Source organism: Aotus nancymaae, unplaced genomic scaffold (assembly GCF_030222135.1).
Source record: "Aotus nancymaae isolate 86718 unplaced genomic scaffold, 86718_ANA_hifiasm-v0.15.2.pri h1tg000004l, whole genome shotgun sequence".
Classification (NCBI taxonomy): domain Eukaryota; kingdom Metazoa; phylum Chordata; class Mammalia; order Primates; family Aotidae; genus Aotus; species Aotus nancymaae.
This window is the reverse complement of record NW_026988415.1, coordinates 33,735,838-33,756,135: the sequence shown is the minus strand read 5'-3', so window position 1 is coordinate 33,756,135 and position 20,298 is coordinate 33,735,838. Positions and strand designations below refer to the sequence as shown.

Genomic DNA, 20,298 nt, shown 5'->3' with positions numbered 1-20,298 from the left:
GAGAGCCTTATCCACAAATGGTGTTGGAAAAATTGAACATCCATATGCAAATAAAGTGAATCTCAAGCTATACCTCACATCTTACACAAAAATTAACTGAAAATGAATTCTAGATAAAAATGTAAAACAAAAAATTCTAGGGCTGGGTGCGGTGGCTCACTCCTGTAATTCTAGCACTTTGGGAGGCCAAGGCGGGCGGATCACAAGGTCAGGAGATCGAGACCATCCTGGCCAACATGGTGAAACCCCATCTCTACTAAAAATACAAAAAAAGAAAAATTAGCTGGGCATGGTGGCACATGCCTGTAGTCCCAGCTACTTGGAGGCTGAGGCAGGAGAGTTGCTTGAACCCAGGAGGTGGAGATTGCAGTGAGCCAAGATCATACCACTGCACTACAGCCTGGGCGACAGTGCAAGACTCCGTCGCAAAATAAAAAAAAAAAAAAAAACTCTAACACTGTTAAAAGAAACTGCATAAGAAAATATTTATGACTTTGGGTTAGGTAGAGTTCTTAAATATGGCTGCAAAAGCCATATTTAGACTTTGTCAAAAATTAATCTTATTTTTCCAGCAAAAAGACACTTTTAAGGAGTTGAAATGACAAGCCAGCGTCTTAAAGAAAATATTTGTGAACCTCATATCAAACAAAAGACTTTTATTTGGCATATGTAAACAACTCTCAACAGTCAATGTTTAGAAAACAAATAAACCAATAAAATAATGTGAAGATGATGTAAACATATATTTCGCTAATAAGCTATACAGATGACAAGGAAGCACAAGAATAGAAGTTCAATGTGATTCGTCCTCCAAGAAATGCAAATTAAATTCAAATGTGATATCACTACACGTTTATCAGAATGGAAAAAAAAAATCTGAAAATGCTTAATTCTTGTGAAGATGCAGAGCAACTAGAAGACTTTTACATTGCTGGTAGGAATGCAAAATGGTACAGCCATTCTGGAAAGGAACTTCTTGTAAACTGAAATGCACAATTACTGAGTGACACATAAATGGTACTCTAAGTATTTACATTAGAGAAACAAAAACTTGTGTTTACATAAACCATGTATCAGTGTTGAGAGTGGGAAGAACTTGGACCTTTCATACACTGATGGTAGGAATGTAAGAGGGAGCAGCCACTTTGGAAAATAGTATGACGGTTTCTCACAAATTTAAAGAATTATTACTTTTTCCAACAATCCACTCCTAAATATAAAACCAAGAGAAATGAAACTATGTCCATATAGAAACTGTACACAAATGTTCATAGTAGCTTGATACATAATCAACAAACTAGGAACAATGTAAATGTCCTTTAAAAGGTAAACAGAATGGAGAAACAAGCAGCAGTATGGCAATTAAAAGGTCTGAACTATTATCTATAAAACAACATGAATAAATCTCAAAGATATTATGCTGAGTGAGAGAACCCAGTTTCAAAGAGTTATATATTTTCTATGAATCCATTTATATGACATTTCAGAAAAGCCAAAACTATAGTAACAGAAAGCAGATCAATGGTTTCCGGGGCTTAAGGGCGAGAAAAGTCTTTGATTACAAAGGGGCTGCATAAGGGAAGTTTTTGACGTGATGAAACTATCTTGTATACTAATTGTTATGGTGATTACAAAATACATTCATATATTAAATTCAGAACTATACAACAAAAGTTGTTCTATAGTATAATTTTTTAATGTTTTAAGCAATAATTCTAAATTTTAACTGGTGTATTAAGCACATTGGAGGGGAAAATTCTATAAATCTGAATTATACTAATAGATAATTTACATACTGGATTGTGTCAACAAAACTAATAATGTTTCCAATATGCTGAAATATCATACATTAAACATGCAAAAGATATTTTTCTATAATTGTACATGATCCCAAGAGGATTATTTCAGATTTTATTCTTGCTTTGTGTTGTCTTGTTCTTATGCAGTAAAGTTGAAACTGAAGACATTCTGCCCATTGACATCTGATAATAGGTTTTCATAAGCAGTTGTGCCCCACCTTAGACAATCGAGATATGGAAAAGTATCGCAAGTACAAAGCCAACTAACATGAATTTTTAGTTAAGGAAATAATTTTTAAAGCTAAATTAGTGAAAAGTACAAACCAGGTACAGAAGAAGTTGCTGGAGATGTTTTACAGTGTGGAGAAGAACTTCTAATTCTAGAGAAGTGATTCTCAAGAGGGAAGGGCTGCAAGAGGAAGAGAAGAGAGAGATGAGGGGGACATATCAAAATCTTGGGGTTGGGGACATGTTCACTTTGAAAACACAAAGCAAGTTCTAAATTATCTTTGTTTTGTTATAAATTTGAAATTTTCAAATAAAACAGTATAGGTATGAGATTTTTCTGCATGGATTCTAGGGCATGTCTTTGGTAAACAGAGTCAGCTCCATTATCTCTCATTCTGAACAGTAGTAAAGCATCATAGGTCAGCCCCATGGTGTTACAAAGTCCATGGCAACAACAAAGATTTGTTCAGCATGCTCTATTTCCTAAGGTACTTAGCAATTTTTTAAAAAAAATTAACAAGGAATGAGAAAAGAAAGATAATTTTCATTGGCAAGAAAGATAATTTTCATTGGGATAAATTCAGTTAAATAGAAGTTGGCTTCTTCAGCATTCTTAATGGACTTTTCACTCTGAAAATATGAATATTTGTATTGGCATTCAAACATCATATTGCCACAAAATCAAGCTGATGAGAGGGCGGTGGCCACAAAATGCAGATCTCAGGCCCTGTCCCCATTAATTCTGATTTTGCAGTTCTGAGATGGAGTCTGTGATGAGGGTCTAAGAAACTTACCATTTTAAAAGATTCTTCTATGATTCTTATGTAGATAGCTAGCAGACCACAATTTTAGAAACACACATTTAGAGAGTAGTTGCTCATTTTATAAAACAATTGCTACTTGTCACATATTTTTATTAGATTCCTTTAAAGAACAAACTTTCTTTTGAAATTTCAAAATAATTACATGTATTAATTATATTAATTATATGTATTGCCCCTACATATACATACTTGTCTTTCCAAATAAAGGTCCAATTCAGTACAGCTTTTGAGGTTGCATGAATATTATTTTGTAGCCATTGAGCTTACTTGTGACTTTGGAGCCCTTAGCAAAATATAAATCTCCCTTCCTCATTATAAAATCCTATTGATATAATTACCTCCTTCTTCATTTTACCCTGTGGTTTAGCATTCTAGCCTTCATGTCAATCATTCTTCGTTTTTTCATAATTATAAAAACTTTTCTATTATGATAAACTAATTTAATTAATTCTTGTTATTTAATAAAATACAATAAATTCAGAGGCTGGGAAGGGTAGTGGGAAAGTGGAGGGGAGATGGGGATGGTTAATGAGTACAAAAAGTAGTTAGAATTAAATAAGACCTAGTATCTGATAGCACAACAGGGTGGCTATAATCAATAATAACAATTGTACATTTAAAAATAATGAAAAGAGTATAATTGGATTGTTAGTAACACAAAGGATAACTGCTTGAGGGGATGGATACCCCACTCTCCATGATATAATTATTGTGCATTGCATGCCTGTATCAAAACATTTCATGTAACCCATAAATATGCATACCTACTATGTACCCACAAAAATTAAAACGATAAACTAAATGTGAGTACAAATAAGTTCTGTCAACAGACAAAATTTCAACAAATTTAGTTTAAAGATTTAATTGGCTTTTACTTGTGATTCTAGAATAAGGCAACACCTCAGTCTATAAAATGAAATATATATTCCAAGGAGCTGCACAGAGGAGGTTGGTTTTATAGGAAGAAGCAGCTGAAAAAAGCAAAAACAGAATAAAAAGTGGATTGATCGTTTCTAAGTTACTTTCCTTATGGAGTTAAAAATAGGGATCTTTCTTTTTATGCTGACTCAAGTTAATTAGACTCACCTGGCTTTTTCTCTTTTATTAAACCGGCCCATTTCAAAGTTTAGTTTGGTTACATGGCACTCAGCACAGGTGACTCCATTCTGGTTTGGTCTGGTCTGCTTGGACCTAGAGCAGGAGCCCAGTCCAAAACAATGACCTCCCACAAACTGTGAAATCAGTGAAGTCACAGATCTTTTCTGGTGTCCGGTTTTTATATATTTCTGTATTGGGATGGATCACTTCTGACAAATTTTCCATCTATAAATTTCTCATTCTTTAATTTGTTTTGGACAAAGTTAAACTGTTCCTTCAAACTTTTTATTCAAAGTGTTATTATATAACTGTAAACAAGGTACAGTATTTACTAAAAAAATTATTATTTTTGAACTCTCTGAGATGATAATCTACAGTCTAAAATAGCCAAAACAAAATAAGAATTCAAACCTACTAATCATATAAAATCTAATACATACAAATTTATATAAAAGTCCCATTTCCCTCATCTCGTAAAGCTTATTTGCTGCCCTTAACAAATCTTTTTAAGAATCAACCAAGTGAGAAATAATATTATATTGGTATAAGTCTGCCCCAAGGCTGAACCATTTATTAATTTTCTTTACAATAAATAACAAAAATTCCTTCTGTTGTCAGCGGAACTCTTATTCAAACACAGGATTTGAGCTGTGGGATTAGAGCTATCAATGCTGCCTCCAGGAAATTACCATGATCTTGAAGTTCTGGTGAACTGTTTCCTGAAGATACTGCCTCAAAGTGTTGATGTAGTTACCAAGGCAAGAAAAATGTTTACTATTTTGAGGAAATTTTCTAGAAACAAAATGTATTTTCCTTTTGAGTCTATAAACTCTTCAAGAATATAGTTTAAAATTCTGATCAACATACCTACCAATGTCAGAGTTAGAGAAGATCCAGGAAAGAACCTTTAAAGTGACAGAGGGTCTGGAGGGACATCCATTACAGTTAGACTAAAACAAATGTGACTCTTCCAAGCTGATGGCTGAGAGGAGAAACATAAATTTTTGAAATGAATAAAATGATGAGCTCTCTCAGAAGTGAGGACTAATTCTTGAAGCATGAAAGAAGTAAAAATAATAGCTAGCGTTTATGGACTGCTTGCTGTGTGCCACTTATTTTTCTAACAATTTATTTTCTTATTTAATCTTTGCAGGAATCTTAGGAGGTAGATTCCATTATTATAGTCACTTTAAAGGTTAAGGACCTAAACCACAGACATGCTTAAGTAAATTGTTTGAGGTCAGAAAACAAGCCGCAAAGCCAGAATATAACCTAAAAATTCTGTTTCCAGAATGGGTGTGTTGCAGCACTATACTATACTGCATATTACTAATAGATACAAATAAATACTATGTTACTCATTATTTACCTATTCACTCAGCAAAAACCTCTGAGCTTATACTATGTACTGGGAACTGTGCTTGGTGCTAAGGATATAGAGATGAACAAATTAAATTAAGAGAAGGAGACAAATAAATCAATGAAAACTTTCATGATGGCTTGATACAGTCTATGGAGGAAAGGGAAGGTACAGCTTCTTCCTTAAACTGAAAATTATTAGTTCTCTAAAACTGGGACTAAATGCGCCTACGTGGAGAAGGAAGAGTGGTAGGAAAAATGATTAGAGAGATAGAGTAATCATTATCATAAAGGGTAGTATGAGAGTTTAATAAATGTGGACATTATCTTATTGTTTACAGGGGACCAATGGGGAGGAGTTTAAGCAGGGATCGTATTTGTATTTTAGAATGATTACTCTCACTGCTGTTGTATGGAGAAAAGTTTGGAGGGGGCCAAGGGGAAGTAGGAAAAGCAGTAAGGAAGATGTTAATGTTGTCTAACAAGAGATAATAGTGGCCATTAATAAGACAGGAGCAATAAGAATGAAGAGGAAGGTAGATGAATTACAAACATATAAAAGGTAAAATTCACAGGGCTTAATTAGGTGAATGTGCTTGACATAATGCTGTAGTGCTTGGGTGGCATTAGGCTTCAAAAGAAGGAGCACAGGTAAAGGGGGAAGGGGCGTGTGTATGTGTGTGTGTGTTTGTGTGTGTTGTGGGTAAGGTGGAAAAATAAAGAGATCACTTTGTAACATTAGGTCTCAGTTATATGAGATAAGCAGGTCTATATACTGGTCTGTATTTTTGCTACAGATACAGCTTTTGGAGCCATCACATATGAATGAGTGTGGTTGAGTTTCCTCAAGAAGAATGCATAGAGGATACTGTCAAAACTCTTACCCTTAAGACAGTGGTTTGCAAACTTAGCTGAGTCTCAGAATCATTCTGAGATTAGAAAAAAAGAATGTACATTCCCACAACTTGAGATACTGATTTAGTCCATCTGATGTAGGACCCAGGAATCTTCACTTTAATGGGTACCTTAAATGATGCTAGTGCAAGTGAATTGCAAAATACAATTTGAGAAAAACTAAATAGAAAGCTTAATGTGTAAAGGAATAAAGAATCATTAAGTGTACTAAATGAGAGATATTTTGCTTATTTGCAGTCACATTGTTCTGTCTATGTCCATTCTTTGGAAAACCCACGGAAATGCTATTACATATGACTTACATTTAGTATTCCAGCTAACTCTTCAAAAGAAAATGTAATTCATATTGATATTACAGAATTAATTCCTGTGATTATTCTTTGATACTAAGTAATTAAATTCAGAAGTAATCGCTGTTAGGGCAAATAAGCTATAGAAAAGTCTGTTCGGACTTAAACTGTAGTTTTCTTACATTGTACCATTACAGCACCAACAAAACAATTTTCCATCTACTGATAAAAGTACTTTATAGATCTACTTCCAGGTAGTTCTGAATTTTTTCAAACTGAAGTCAAATTTAAACAAAGCCATCTTACAAGAATTTGTTTTTTAAATTTGATGGACATTGCCATCAAGTGTTATATTAACATGACTCTATTGACAAAATCAAGTATATGATAAGAAGGTATCAAAAATATTACTGATTCAATTTAGTCCAGCACCACCTGACAATCCTGGAAAACATGAGAAACAAGGAACATTAATTGCTGTTCACACACAGTGACTTATTATTTCTGTTGTACTTGAAGTTCTAAATGTACAATGTAGAAAGATGGCAAGGGGAAAAATAGGCCTAATGTTTATTTTAAATCTGAGTAATTACCTCGTTGGATTATATATTATAGCATTTGTTGTAGGCAGACTTAGAAGCTCACAAAAGATATATATTTAGTGTATTATTTTGCCTCATGTTAAAATTTGCCATTAGAAACAGTTCTTTTATTTTGCTTTACAAATGTGAAATTGATGTATATTAATACTTCTTGGATTTATCTCTAAGTTATATTTTGTGACTAATACTTTATAATAGAAGCTCTTACAAGGATCTTAACAGAAAATACCATTTTGAATTAAGAAAATGCACAGATGATTATAAAGAAAGATACCGCATTGACATTTCTTCCTTTGTAACAATTTGCCACACTGATAATATAATCATTTACTGTGCAAGTAGGCCTTATGCAATATCATTAAGGTGAATATTTGGAATAAAATCTAGGGGGAGAAAAGAAAGTGTGTGGTGAAGCAATATGCGAAATGTCAGGCTATTTATTCATTTTCCTTATAAAGGTAACCAATTTTAAATGGAAACTTTCTTAAGAATGCTTAAAAAGAAACTTGCCGTTTGAACAAACTAAAAGCCTAGATAATCATGGTACTTGCTGGAAACTTAGAAAACTAACTGAATCATTTAATTATTTTGTTTCAATTAATTTATCACAAAAGAATAAATAAGCTAAAAAGTGGGAATCTGATGACAGATCAGAGTGGGACAGAGTTGAAAAGAAATTGAGTTGATGGTGAGGGACAGAGTCCTGTGTTCCCACAGAAACTTTCATTGTGCTCATTATAGTAACTTCTGTTGGTTTTGGATTCTCTTGTTTTCCAGGACTTGGAAGAAGAAGTACAAACAGCCACTCAACAGGATAAATGGAGACATGTAACCTAGGAAACCCTAAAATGTTCTAGTGGGGCCTGGAATCAGTTGGACAGCAACACTAATAAGCTAAAGGAGGAGAGAAATGTTTATGTTCTAAGTGACAAAAAATAGTTTACATAGCATGCATATATGTGAGCATTGACAGGCATAAAAATTTGCATATGCATCCCTAAGAGCACTTACAAAACAGCATATACATATAAGTGAAAATACTTTAACAGAGCACTTCCTGATAGAGTAAAAAAAAAAAAAATAGACAAGGACAGATAAGAAGTGCAATATAGTAAAGATTTCCTCTTGCCTTTTATAGGTCAAAACCTCACCCAACAATTGTTCAGATTATGCATTTCCATAAAAGATAATGGCAATGATATTTATAATCTGTTGCTTCACAATATGTTTCAACGTCAGGGTTATTCATTTGTAGTCCTTAAAATGTGTTATCAATTTAATAGACTAAAAAACTTCAAGACATTTTTAAAAAGATTAGCATGAACGGTAAAATACAGGGAAGTCTAATTTGCTATGTTTAATTTAAACATTATCACAGAAAAAAATAAGTAATAATGTTGAGTGACACTGAAAACCTATTTGATAAAATTGCAAATCAATTCTTAGTTAAAAGCAGTGAAGTTTTTCACAGATTAGAAGGAATCTGTCTTGACATAATAAAATATATATTCTAAACATAAAATAAACAATAACTTACATAAGAAGAACTACAACCACTCCCATTAAGTCAAGAGAAGAGAAAAGATAATGCAATACAGTGGCAGTTTTATTATTGGATATTAATATATAATATGCTAGAGATTCTTTCCAACATATTAAGATTAAATAAATAAATAAGAGGTATAACTATCAATTATCATTAGTTGCAGATAATATGACTGCATACCAGGAAAACACACATAAAAAAAGAGCCATTAATTTATTGAAGTACTATGTATAAATTAAATATGAAAGATCAAAAGCTTTTCCATATATCAAAAATAAAATTTATAAAATACGACAAATAAAAATAATCTACTTCACTTTAAATACACAAACATACACACACAGAGGACAGTTTCAAGATATTAAACTATAATGTGCTAGACTCATGACAGAGACCCAACAAGATTACAAATATGAAATAAGTATATTTGAAACTAAAAATGACAAGAGTCAGGAAATATATATGTGTATATATATATTTTTTTTTTGAGACGAAGTCTCACTCTGTCACCCAGACTGGAGGGCAGTGGCACAATCTTAGTTCACTGCAACCTCTGCCTTCCAGTTCAAGCGATTCTCCTGCCTCAGTCTCCCAAGTAGCTGGGACTACAGACAGGTTAGTGCTACCACACACAGCTAATTTTTGTATTTTTAGTAGAGACGGGGTTTCACCATGCTGACCAGGATGGTCTTCATCTCTTGACCTTGTGATTCACCCACCTCAGCCTCACAAGGAACTGGGATTAAAGGCATGAGCCACCATGCCTGGCCAGGAAATATTTTTAAGAATAATACAAATTAGTGGCAGGCTTTCAAAACAAACCATAAAAGGGAAGAAAATACTTAAAACAATATTGTTGCAAGAACAAAACTCTGGAATGGAGTAGAAAGGCCCCAAACAGACGAAATTACATGCAAGTTTGTAATATATGCTAAAAGTAGCCTAAAATCAGTGGGGAAAGGGAGGATCATTTAGTATGTGGTGCTGGAAAAACTAAATATAAGACAAAGAGTAAAACCCTTCATAATATCATATATTCAGACAACTTACAGGTAGAATAAAAAGATGAAGATTTAACAATAAAAACTGTAAAGAACCAGAAAATATTGGTAAATATTTATATATAAAGAAGAGGGCAATGGACTTTCTAAGTATGGCTTTAAAAGCAAATCAATGAAAAAAATGACAGACGGATTACAGTATATGAACATGCTAAGCAGCTTTGTGATGTATGTCCAGAAAAGAAAATCAGCAAGACATAAATGCAAATGACTAATGGGGAAATATTTGCATAGCACAAGGTTGCTATGTATTGTACATGCAAAGCACTATCATATTATTATTATAAATACAAGAGAGAAAAATGTAACTCAACGAAAAAATGTCCAAAAGCCATTTACATATAATTTAAAAAAAGAAAAAAATACAGAAGACCAAAAAATGGTATAAACTTGCTTGATTCATTGTTTCTCAAATACAAATTAAAACAGACTGAATAATTGCCTTTCACCATTATATGGGTGGAAGGATGAGGAAGTAGGTTATCGGATATGCTGCTGATTCCAGTATAAATTGGTATGCACTTGCTGTGGAACAGTTTGGCCATATGCATAAAAATTATATATGGTCATTGATTGAACAATTCTACAACTAGAAATTTACTATAAATAAATAATTCTATTAAAAAGACAACTTTAAACAATGTGGTTGTTTGTACATTTATTATTAAATTTTAGTAATTCTTTATGTGTTCTGGAAATAAGTTTTTGTAAGATACAGCTTTTGCAGGGCAGATCCAAGATGGCCGAATAGGAACAGCTCTGGAGTGCAGTTCCCCGTGAGAACAACACAGAGGGTGAGTGATCACTGCATTTCCAAAGGAGTTATTACTGCCCACAGACCAGGAGACTTCCGGGCTGAAAAGAGCCAAGAGTTTCCAGTATGGCTGTTTCAGCCGGTGCAGTGGGTCGCTACACAAATCTGAGCATCCATTTCAAGTGGCGCCTGGAACACCTGGGAGACAGAGACACCCATTCAGCTGAAAAAAAGGAGGCTGAAACAAGGAGCCAGGTAATTTGGCTTGGAAAGACCAGCAATCTGAAATACTCTGGATTGGGAGTTTCACAGCAAGTACAGCTGGACCCGAGATGGTCCAGCTCTGTGGGGGGAAGGGCATCTGCCATTACAGAGGCAGTCCACCACTACTAAGGCAGTCCACCATTACCGAGGAAGTCCGCCAATACTGAGGTAGTCTGCCATTACAGAGGCAGACCGCCATTACCGAGGCAGTTCTAACTATACCTCCATAAACAAACCACAAGGAAGTTCACATGGCAGCTGGGCAGAGCCCATGGCAGCTCAGCAATGCCTCTGCTGGAAGACTGTGACTAGGCTACATCCTAGCTGGGCAAGGCATCTCTGAAAAAAGGCAGTGGCACATCAGGAACTTACAAATAAAGCCCCACCTTCCCAGGACAGAACACTTGGGGTTAAAGGTGGTTATGAGTTCCGCTGCAGCAGACTTAAACATACCTGCCCAGCAGCTCTGAACTAAACAACGGAGCTCACAGCTCAGCACTTGAGATCCTATAAGGGTCAGACTGTCTCCTCAAGCAGGGTCTGAAGTGGACCTCCAGCAGTCCTATAGCAGAGAGTCCTGACTGTAAGAAGGAAAACTAAAAAACAGTAATAAATAACTTCATCATCAACAAAAAGGACATCCACTCAGAGACCCCATCCAAAAGTCACCAACTACAAAGACCACAGGTAGATAAATCCACAAAGATTGGAAGAAACCAGGGCAAAAAGGATGAAAACACCCAAAACCAGAATGCCTCAGTTGGCACTGATTCCTCTCTAAAACATCCCTATCGAGTGTTTCTCTGGCCTCTCCATAACTATATTTAGTAACTGGATGACAGAGCAGGAGCATCGCCATCTTGGACAAGCCTCTCATTCTAAAAGTCCACCTTAATAAAAAAAACTATCTGAATCCAAAGGACATCAGCCTAATGCCTAAGCTCAGCATGACCATAAACCACAAATAACATCTCCAACCAGCAACATTCCAAACTCCTCCCCTACCAGAGACATGCTAGCCCCTCCCGCTCTGGCTGGAAAGATGTCTCCCCCAAGATAACCTCCCCCCCTCCCAAAGAGATTCCAACCCTGTCATAAACTTCTCCACACACATAAACATTCCAAGCTTGTGATTAGCCCCGTCACCCTAAAACCAATATATACTCTTAGTCTGTAAGAGAAAGTGCTCCTGACTGAATTCAGCCAGGAGTGCCTCTCAGGTTTTAACTAAAAATCCTAAGGGCAGCCAGAGAGAAAGGCTGGGTTACCTACAAAGGGAAGCCCATCAGACTCACAGCAGATCTCTCAGCAGAAACCCTACAAGCCAGAAGAGAGTGGGGACCAATATTCAACATCCTTAAAGAAAAGAACTTTCAATCCAGAATTTCATATCCAGCCAAACTAAGTTTCATAAGTGAAGGAAAAATAAAATCCTTTGCTAACAAGCAAGTACTCAGAGATTTCATCACCACCAGGCCTGCTTTACAAGAGCTCCTGAAAGAGGCACTAAACATAGAAAGGAACAACCAGTACCAGCCACTCCAAAAATATACCAAATGGTAAAGAGCATTGACACAATGAAGAAACTGCATCAACTAATGGGCAAACAACCAGCTAGCATCAAAATGGCAGGATCAAATTCACACATAACAATATTAACCTTAAATGTAAACGGGCTAAATGCCCCAATCAAAAGACACAGACTGGCAAACTGGATAAAAAGTCAAAACCCTTCAGTGTGCTGTATCCAGGAAACCCATCTCACGTTCAAGGACACACATTGCCTCAAAATAAAGGGATGGAGGAAGATTTACCAAGCAAAAGGACAGCAAAAAAAAGCAGGAGTTGCAATCCTAGTCTCCAATAAAATAGACTTTAAACCAACAAAGATCAAAAGAGACAAAGAATGGCATTACATAATGGTAAAAGGATCAATGCAACAAGAAGAGCTAACGATCCTAAATATACATGAACCAAATACAGGAGTACCCAGATACATAAAGCAAGTTCTTAACAATCTACAAAGAGACTTAGACTACCACACAATAATAGTGGGAGATTTTGACACTCCACTGTCAATATTAGTCAGATCAACGAGACAGAAAATTAACAAGGATATCCAGAACTTGAACTCAGATCTGGACCAAAAAATCCTAATAGACATCTACAGAATTCTCCACCTCAAATCCACAGAATATACATTCTTCTCAGCACCACATCACACCTACTCTAGAATTGACCACATAATTGGAAGTAAATCACTCCTCAGCAAATGCAAAAGAATGGAAATCATAACAAACAGTCTCTCAGACCACAGTGCCATTACATTTGAACTCAGGATTAAGAACCACACACTTTTCAAAAGAAGACATATATAAGGCCAACAAACATATGAAAAAATGCTCATCATCACCGATCATTAGAGAAATGCAAATCAAAACTACTTTGAAATACCATCTCATGCCAGTTAGAATGGCAATCATTAAAAAATCTGAAGACAACAGATGCTGGAGAGGATGTGGAGAAATGGGAACACTTTTACACTGTTGGTGGTATTATAAATTAGTTCAACCATTGTGGAAGACAGTGTGGCAATTCCTCAAGGACCAAGAAATAGAAATTCCATTTGACCCAGCAATCCCATTACTGGGTATATATCCAAAAGGATTATAAATCATTCTATCATAAAGACACATGCACACGTATGTTAATTGCAGCTCTGTTTACAATAGCAAAGACTTGGAACCAACCCAAATGCCCATCTATGATAAACTGGACAGAGAAAATGTGGCACATATACACCATGGAATATTATGCAGCCATAAAAAACGATGAGTTCATGTCCTTTGTAGGGACACAGATGAATCTGGAAACCATCATTCTCAGCAAACTGACACAAGAACAGAAAATCAAACACCACATGTTCTCATTCATAGGCACGTGTTGAATATTGAAAACACATGGACACAGGGAAGGGAGCATCACACACTGAGATCTATTGGAGGGGAGTAGGGGAGGGACAGTGGGGGGTGGGGAGTTGGGGAGTAATAACATGGGGAGAAATGCCAGATATAGGTGATGGGGATGGAGGCAGCAAAACACATTGCCATGTATGTACCTATGCAACAATCCTGCATGTTCTTCACATGTACCCTAGACCCTAAAGTGCAATAAAATATGTATGTATATTTGTAAAATTAAAAACCAAGTAAAGCACATACAACAACTTTGACACTCATATAATCTTATTACTCAAAACATGAAAACACTTACCAGGGCATATGATATCTTATATGACTTGACAGTTGTTCACCTCTAGGAACTCATCTGTGCACCTCTTTCCCTACTACGCTCCAGTCACACTGGCCTTTTCTTCTTTTTGCCCAAATTCACATAGCACATTCCCATCTCAGAAAATTTGCTCATACTCTTCTTTCTACCTAAATACTCTCTCCCCACACTTCACCTGCCTGGCTCCCCGTCATCTTTCTGGCTTCATCTTGAAAGTTACTTCCCATAAAGAGGCATTTTCTGACCATCTAATCTAAACTGAATCATTGCACCTATTTCATTCCCTCCTAGAATATATTTACATCTTTATTTGCAAGCTTATTTGTTTAATGTCTGTCTCCTTTACTAGAGTGTAGTATTAACTGAGGTAAAAAACCAAGTTTTTTTTAAAACTATACTTTAAGGTCTGGGGTGCATGTGCAGAATATGCAGGTTTTTACATAGGTATACACGTGCCATGTTTGCTGCACCCATCAACCCGTCATCTACATTAGGTATTTTTCCTAATGCTATCTCTCCTTCCCCGAGACCCCCACCCCACAACAGGCACTGGTGTGTGATGTTCCCCTCCATGTGTCCATGTATTCTTATTGTTCAACTTCCACTTATGAGTGAGAACATGTGGTGTTTGGTTTTCTGTTCTTTTTAAATTGTATTCTTAGAACTTTGAAAATTATCTGGTACAAGGCACATTCTCAATAAATGATGGCTGAAATAGAAAGACATACTTCAAAGAAATAAATAAATATACTACCTTTTATACAAGCCAGAGAGGGGGTATACTCCAGAAAAATAATCTAAAAGGTACACAATAATTTTTTGTTATCAGAATTGGTCAGATCCTAATTAAATATCAGAGCCATAAGAAACAACTGTGACATCTGAGGCAGGCAGCAACAAATTCAATCAACTCTACAGAAAAAGGTACTATGAGAAAAAAGAAATAGAGGAGGAAAAAAGAGGAATCAAGGAAGCCCTAAAACATTAGCCTTTCTGCCCTTGACATAGGGTGTCTGGCTTTTTCATCATTACTGGCTGCCATGAAGTCTGGCTTAGGGCCGGAGACAACCTCACCACTGTGCTAGTGCAACTAGAGAATCCTGATTGAGGGAAAGGTGATGCTTCTTTAGGCAATAAGCTTAGTATGTACATTTACTTTTTTTAAAAATAGGTGATTTCTAAAGCAGTTTTAAGTTTACAGTAGGAAAAAAGAGCAGAAAGTACGCAGTTCCCTATACCTCCTTACTTTCTTGTCAGTTTTCCCAATTATTTACATTTTGCACTGGTGTGGTCCATTTGTTACAATTGGTGGGCCAATATTGATTGTACATAGTTCCAGTGTGTGAATCAATGTTTATATTTTAAATTGTGGTAAAATATAGATAAAATTTCCCATTTTAACCAGTTTTAAGTGTACAGTTCGGTGACATGAAGTACATTCACATAATTGTGCATACACGACCTCCACCCATCTCCACAATCTTTTCATCTTACAAAACTGAAACTCTGCACTCATTAAATAACTCCTCTTTCCTCACAAACACCATTCTACTCCTGTCTCTATGAATTTGACTACTTTAGGTTCGTCAAATATGTGGATTCATACAATGTTTGTCTTTTGTGATTGTCTTATCTCACTTACCATAATGTCTTCAATGTTCATCCATGTTGTAACATGTATCAGAATTTCCTTTGTTTTTATAGCTGAATAATACTACTCTGTATGTAAATACCACATTTTGTTTATACATTCATTCACTAATGGACATGTGATATGCTTCTACCTCTTGGCTATTGTGAAGAAAGCTGCTAGGGACACGGCTGTACAAATATCTGTTTGAGTCCTTGCTTTCAATTGTTTTGGGTATATACCCAGAAGTGGAATTGCTGGATCATATATTATTTCTATTTTTAATTTTTTGAGGAATGGTCACGCCATTTTCCATAGTGGCTGCATCATTTTACATTTCCAAGAGCACTGCACAAGGGTTTAAATTTCTCCACATCCTTGCAGTCTTCACTTATTTTCTGTTTGTAAAAACATATATATGTTATATATATATTTTTTTAATATACACACACATACATACATATCAAAGCCATGATGGGATACCACTTCACACACACTAGGATGGGTTTTATATATAGATATAATATATATATAAATGTATAAAAATTTTATATATAAAATATATCTCTATATAAAAGAGTCACGCTAGTGGGTGTGAAGTGATATCTCATTATGGTTTTGATTTGCATTTGCTTAGTGATTAATGGTGCTGAAAATCTTTTCATTTATTTATTTCCTATTTGTATATTTGCTTTGGAGAAATGTCTATTCAAGTCCCTTGCCTATTTTTAAATCCAGTTGTTATTGTTTCTGTTTTTGAGGTATAGGAGTTCTTGATATTCATTCTGGATATTAATCTCTTCTCAGATATATGATTTGTGAATACTCTCCCCAAGTGTGTGGGTTGACGTTTTGCTCTTTTGATAGTGTCGTTCATGCACAAAAGTTTTTAATTTTATATAATTCAATTTCTCTATTTTTTTCTTCTGCTGCCTGTCCAAGAAATCATTGTCAAATACAATGTCATGAAGCTCTTCATCTATGTCTTCTTTAAGAATTTTATAGTTTTAACTCCTATTTTACGTCTGTGATCCATTTTGAATTAATTTTTATATGGTATAGGGTAAGAGTCCAATTTCATTCTCTTGTGTGATTATACATATTTTTAAAAACCATTTTAGCCCTCTGTACTTTAATGGCCTTAAGCGACATATTTTGTTTGTGTTTTGAGACAAGGTCTCACTCTGTTGCCCGTGTTGGAGTGCGTTGGTGCAATCACGGCTCGCTGTAGCCTCGACCTCCCAAGTTCAAGTGATCCTGCCACCTCAGCCTTCCGAGTAGCTGGGACCATAGGTGCCCGACACCACACCCCACGCCTGGCTAGTTTTTTGTATTTTTAGTAGAGACAGTGTTTCACCATGTTGCCCAGGCTGGTCTAGCATCACGATGCTCAGGCGATCTGTCGGCCCTGGCCTCCCAAAGTGCTGAGAGTACAGACTTAAGCAACTTTTTGATAACTCGGCCTAAGTTACAGCTCTGCATCTGAGATTTATTTCCAAACAACCTAACTTTGAAGATGAAGAGAGCCATGAGGAAACACAAATGATATATAGTTTGATAGTTGGTAATTTGAAGGAAAAATTCTAACAATTGGAGTTTTCAAAAGCAGAAGAGAGAGTTTGGGCATTAATCTGGAATTTGATTTTGCAAGGTGTTTTTTCAGTTGAGTTTTCCTTTTTTATCTTCTCAAAATTATTTTTCCTTTTAGAAATAAGTTTTCCAGGAAACCACCTCCCCTCCCACCACTCTGGGCAGGTCACAGCCATCTGTTTTTAAACCTCCCTGAATTTTCCTCACACCCCCAAACAGGAACACCTCAGGGTGGCCTTCAGAAGGGTGGAGTCTCACTCTGGTGGCGGTGAAGGGCCCTCTGACACCACGGAGGTTTCTGATTGTGGGGCACAGTCTGGTTTTTGTTTTCTTCCAGTCTTTTAATTAGAAATGACAAACCTGCATGACAGGCACAGTGTAGAAGTGTGGGCTATCGAAGCAACCTGCTGCGGCCCAGCAAACTTGGGTACATTCCTCAGCACTAGTGATTTGCTTGTGGAAGTGTGTAAGTTGTGTGTCATGGTGACAGGCTCCCACGGTTGTATCTATTGGCAAACCCTTTAAGGATTTCTCTAACCATTGACACTGTGCTCTTAGATCGACTTGCAGTGGTATTTAGACATAGCAATTCTATTGTGGAAAACAGACTCATCGGTGCCGAAAAGTCATACAGAAGTATAGCCTGTTTTATGCGAGACTCTAAATAAGCACGGGGCTCATAATCAGATTGCAAAGTATTGTTGCAGGTGCCTGCACTTTGCTGCTTACTGTGTAGGCAAAGGATCTGCTGTGCTGCTGCAACCACTAGAATGATGTACGTGGCATACATTCACACAGATGGTGAATCTGTGTGAATGTGTGCCACATACATCAGCATTCCTGTTTCCTATACCTTGGCATTATCCTCATGGATGAGTATGGCATGGAAGAAGCCTGTCAGAAGGGACCACTAGACATGCTCCAGGCACTATGCATCCCCACCTTTCAGCTCCTACAACAGCAGAATGGTCTCCAGAATCACTCTGACACTGCAGATGACCTGTTCAGGCTATCCACCAGGTAAACTCAGTATAGCCCCATAACTTTGCTGAGGAGCCAAGTAGTCATCCCTATCTTAGTTGGCCATTGCCTCTAATAGCCTGGACTACTGGGATGCCTATAGTAACCTCATGAGGCTCCTATAAGAGCTAATCGTTGCAAGAGTAGCCAATGATCACGAAGAGTTTGAATTATGAAAAGAACTGATTGGACAGGAGGTGGACTGGCTTGGACAGCAGCTGGACTGGCTTGGACAGCAGCTTGTCAGCCAGCTACTCCAGACATGCCGCTTTTGTCTCCCCACCCCATACCTAGATGTGGCCGAAGTGCTCTGGGAGAACATGTAGGTGGACAGACTGACTTTTTGGTGGTGGTTATAGATAAAACCATTTTGTAATGGTTATCGACTCACCGCAACCTCCACCTTATGAGTTCAAGCGATTCTCCTGCCTCAGTCTCTCGAGAAGCTGGTATTATAGGCATGCACCACCGTGCCCAGCTAATTTTGTATTTTTAGTAGAGACGGGATTTCACACTCCTGACCTCAGGTAATCTGTCCGCTTTGGCCTCCCAAAGTGCTGGCATTATAGGCGTGAGCCACCGCCCCGGGAGGGGAGAAAGGAAAATAAATAAATAAATAAATATGGCTGGGCTGCACCTTGTGGAGAGTGGGCTTGGCTACGCAGGCGCCAGACACCAACCGTAACCGAATGTGTTGCCCAGGCCTGCATGCCCATTTACACATGGCCGGGCACACGGGGCGTGTGAGGAGTTGCCACGCATACGTCACGCCACATACGACGTTGCCTGAGACACGGTCGCCATCTTTGGTTGACATTTCGCTGGTACTGAGGCGCTGTGGTCGGTAGAAACTTAAGTGTGAGTGTCCTGGGTTGTGCCGTTGCAACTATGTCATCGTTACCGCTGCGGGTGGCAGTGGTGTGTTCGAATAACCAGAACCGTAGCATGGAGGCACACAACATCCTCAACAAACGAGGATTCAGCGTCCGGTCCTTTGGAACAGCAACTCATGTGAAGCTTCTAGGACCAATACCTAACAAGCCGAATATTTATGATTTCGAAACCACATATGATGAGATGTACGAAGATCTTCTCATGAAAGACAAAGAATTCTATACACAGAATGGTATTCTGTTTATGTTAGACAGAAATAAGAGAATCAAGCTCCGGCCAGAAAGATTCCAGAATTGCAAAGATGTGTTTGATCTGATCATCACTTGTGAAGAGAAAGTTTATGACCAGGTGGTGGAAGATCTGAATTCCAGAGAACAGACTACCTGCCAGCCAGTGCATGTGGTGAATGTGGACATCCCTGACAGCCAGGAAGACGCCATCCTAGGGGCATTCCGCATCTGCGAGCTCTGCCAGTGTATCTGGCAGTTAAAGGATGTCGAGAATGAAATTGATGACCTGCTGCAGGCGTTCGAGGCGAAGACTGGCCAGACCTTCCTGCACACAGTCTGCTTCTACTGATGTGCCAAGCCTGGAGCCCGCCGCTGGTACCACTTGCTGCTGCTGCCACCACCACCATGGCCAACGTCACCACTGCTGCTGCCGCGACTGTTTCCTTTGCCGCCACAGGCCTCTTGAAGCCATCGTGTTGAACTTACTTTCGTTCATACTTTTTACTTGCTGACATTTGTTTTTACCTTTATGTATTTGGCTGATGGACCATAATATTACCCAATGAAATTGTACTTGTAAAATGAGAGGAGATAGATAAATTCCAAGTTTCTTCTATCCCACTTTCAGTTATGAGGAGGATTTTGATTATAAAGTGTTGTTGTTGCTTTCCTTTAACCAATGACTTTGGGAAGAGCTGCCAGGCCTTCTTACGCACGGACTTCCTCACCCCAATTTTTGAGTTGTTAGTTGTCTTTTTTTTTTTTTTCTGAGACAGGGTCTCATTTTGTCACCCAGGCTGGGGTGCAGTGGCAAAATCTCAGTTCAATGTAGCCTCAATCTCTGAGACTCAAGGGATCTTCCCATCTCAGCTCCTAAAGTAGCTGGGACTACAGGCGCGTGTC

General features: G+C 37.3%; 1 protein-coding gene and 1 pseudogene across 1 annotated transcript; both read left to right on the top strand.

The window, feature by feature from the left end:
* Window positions 1-10,602: 10,602 nt before the first annotated feature.
* Window positions 10,603-18,630, top strand: LOC105716919 (transportin-3-like; annotated as a pseudogene).
* Window positions 18,631-19,159: 529 nt separating this feature from the next.
* On the top strand, window positions 19,160-19,744 carry LOC105716936 (RNA polymerase II subunit A C-terminal domain phosphatase SSU72-like). Its single transcript, XM_064384712.1, has one exon. It carries the CDS (start codon window positions 19,160-19,162, stop codon window positions 19,742-19,744), a length of 585 nt encoding a protein of 194 aa, XP_064240782.1.
* Window positions 19,745-20,298: the final 554 nt, after the last annotated feature.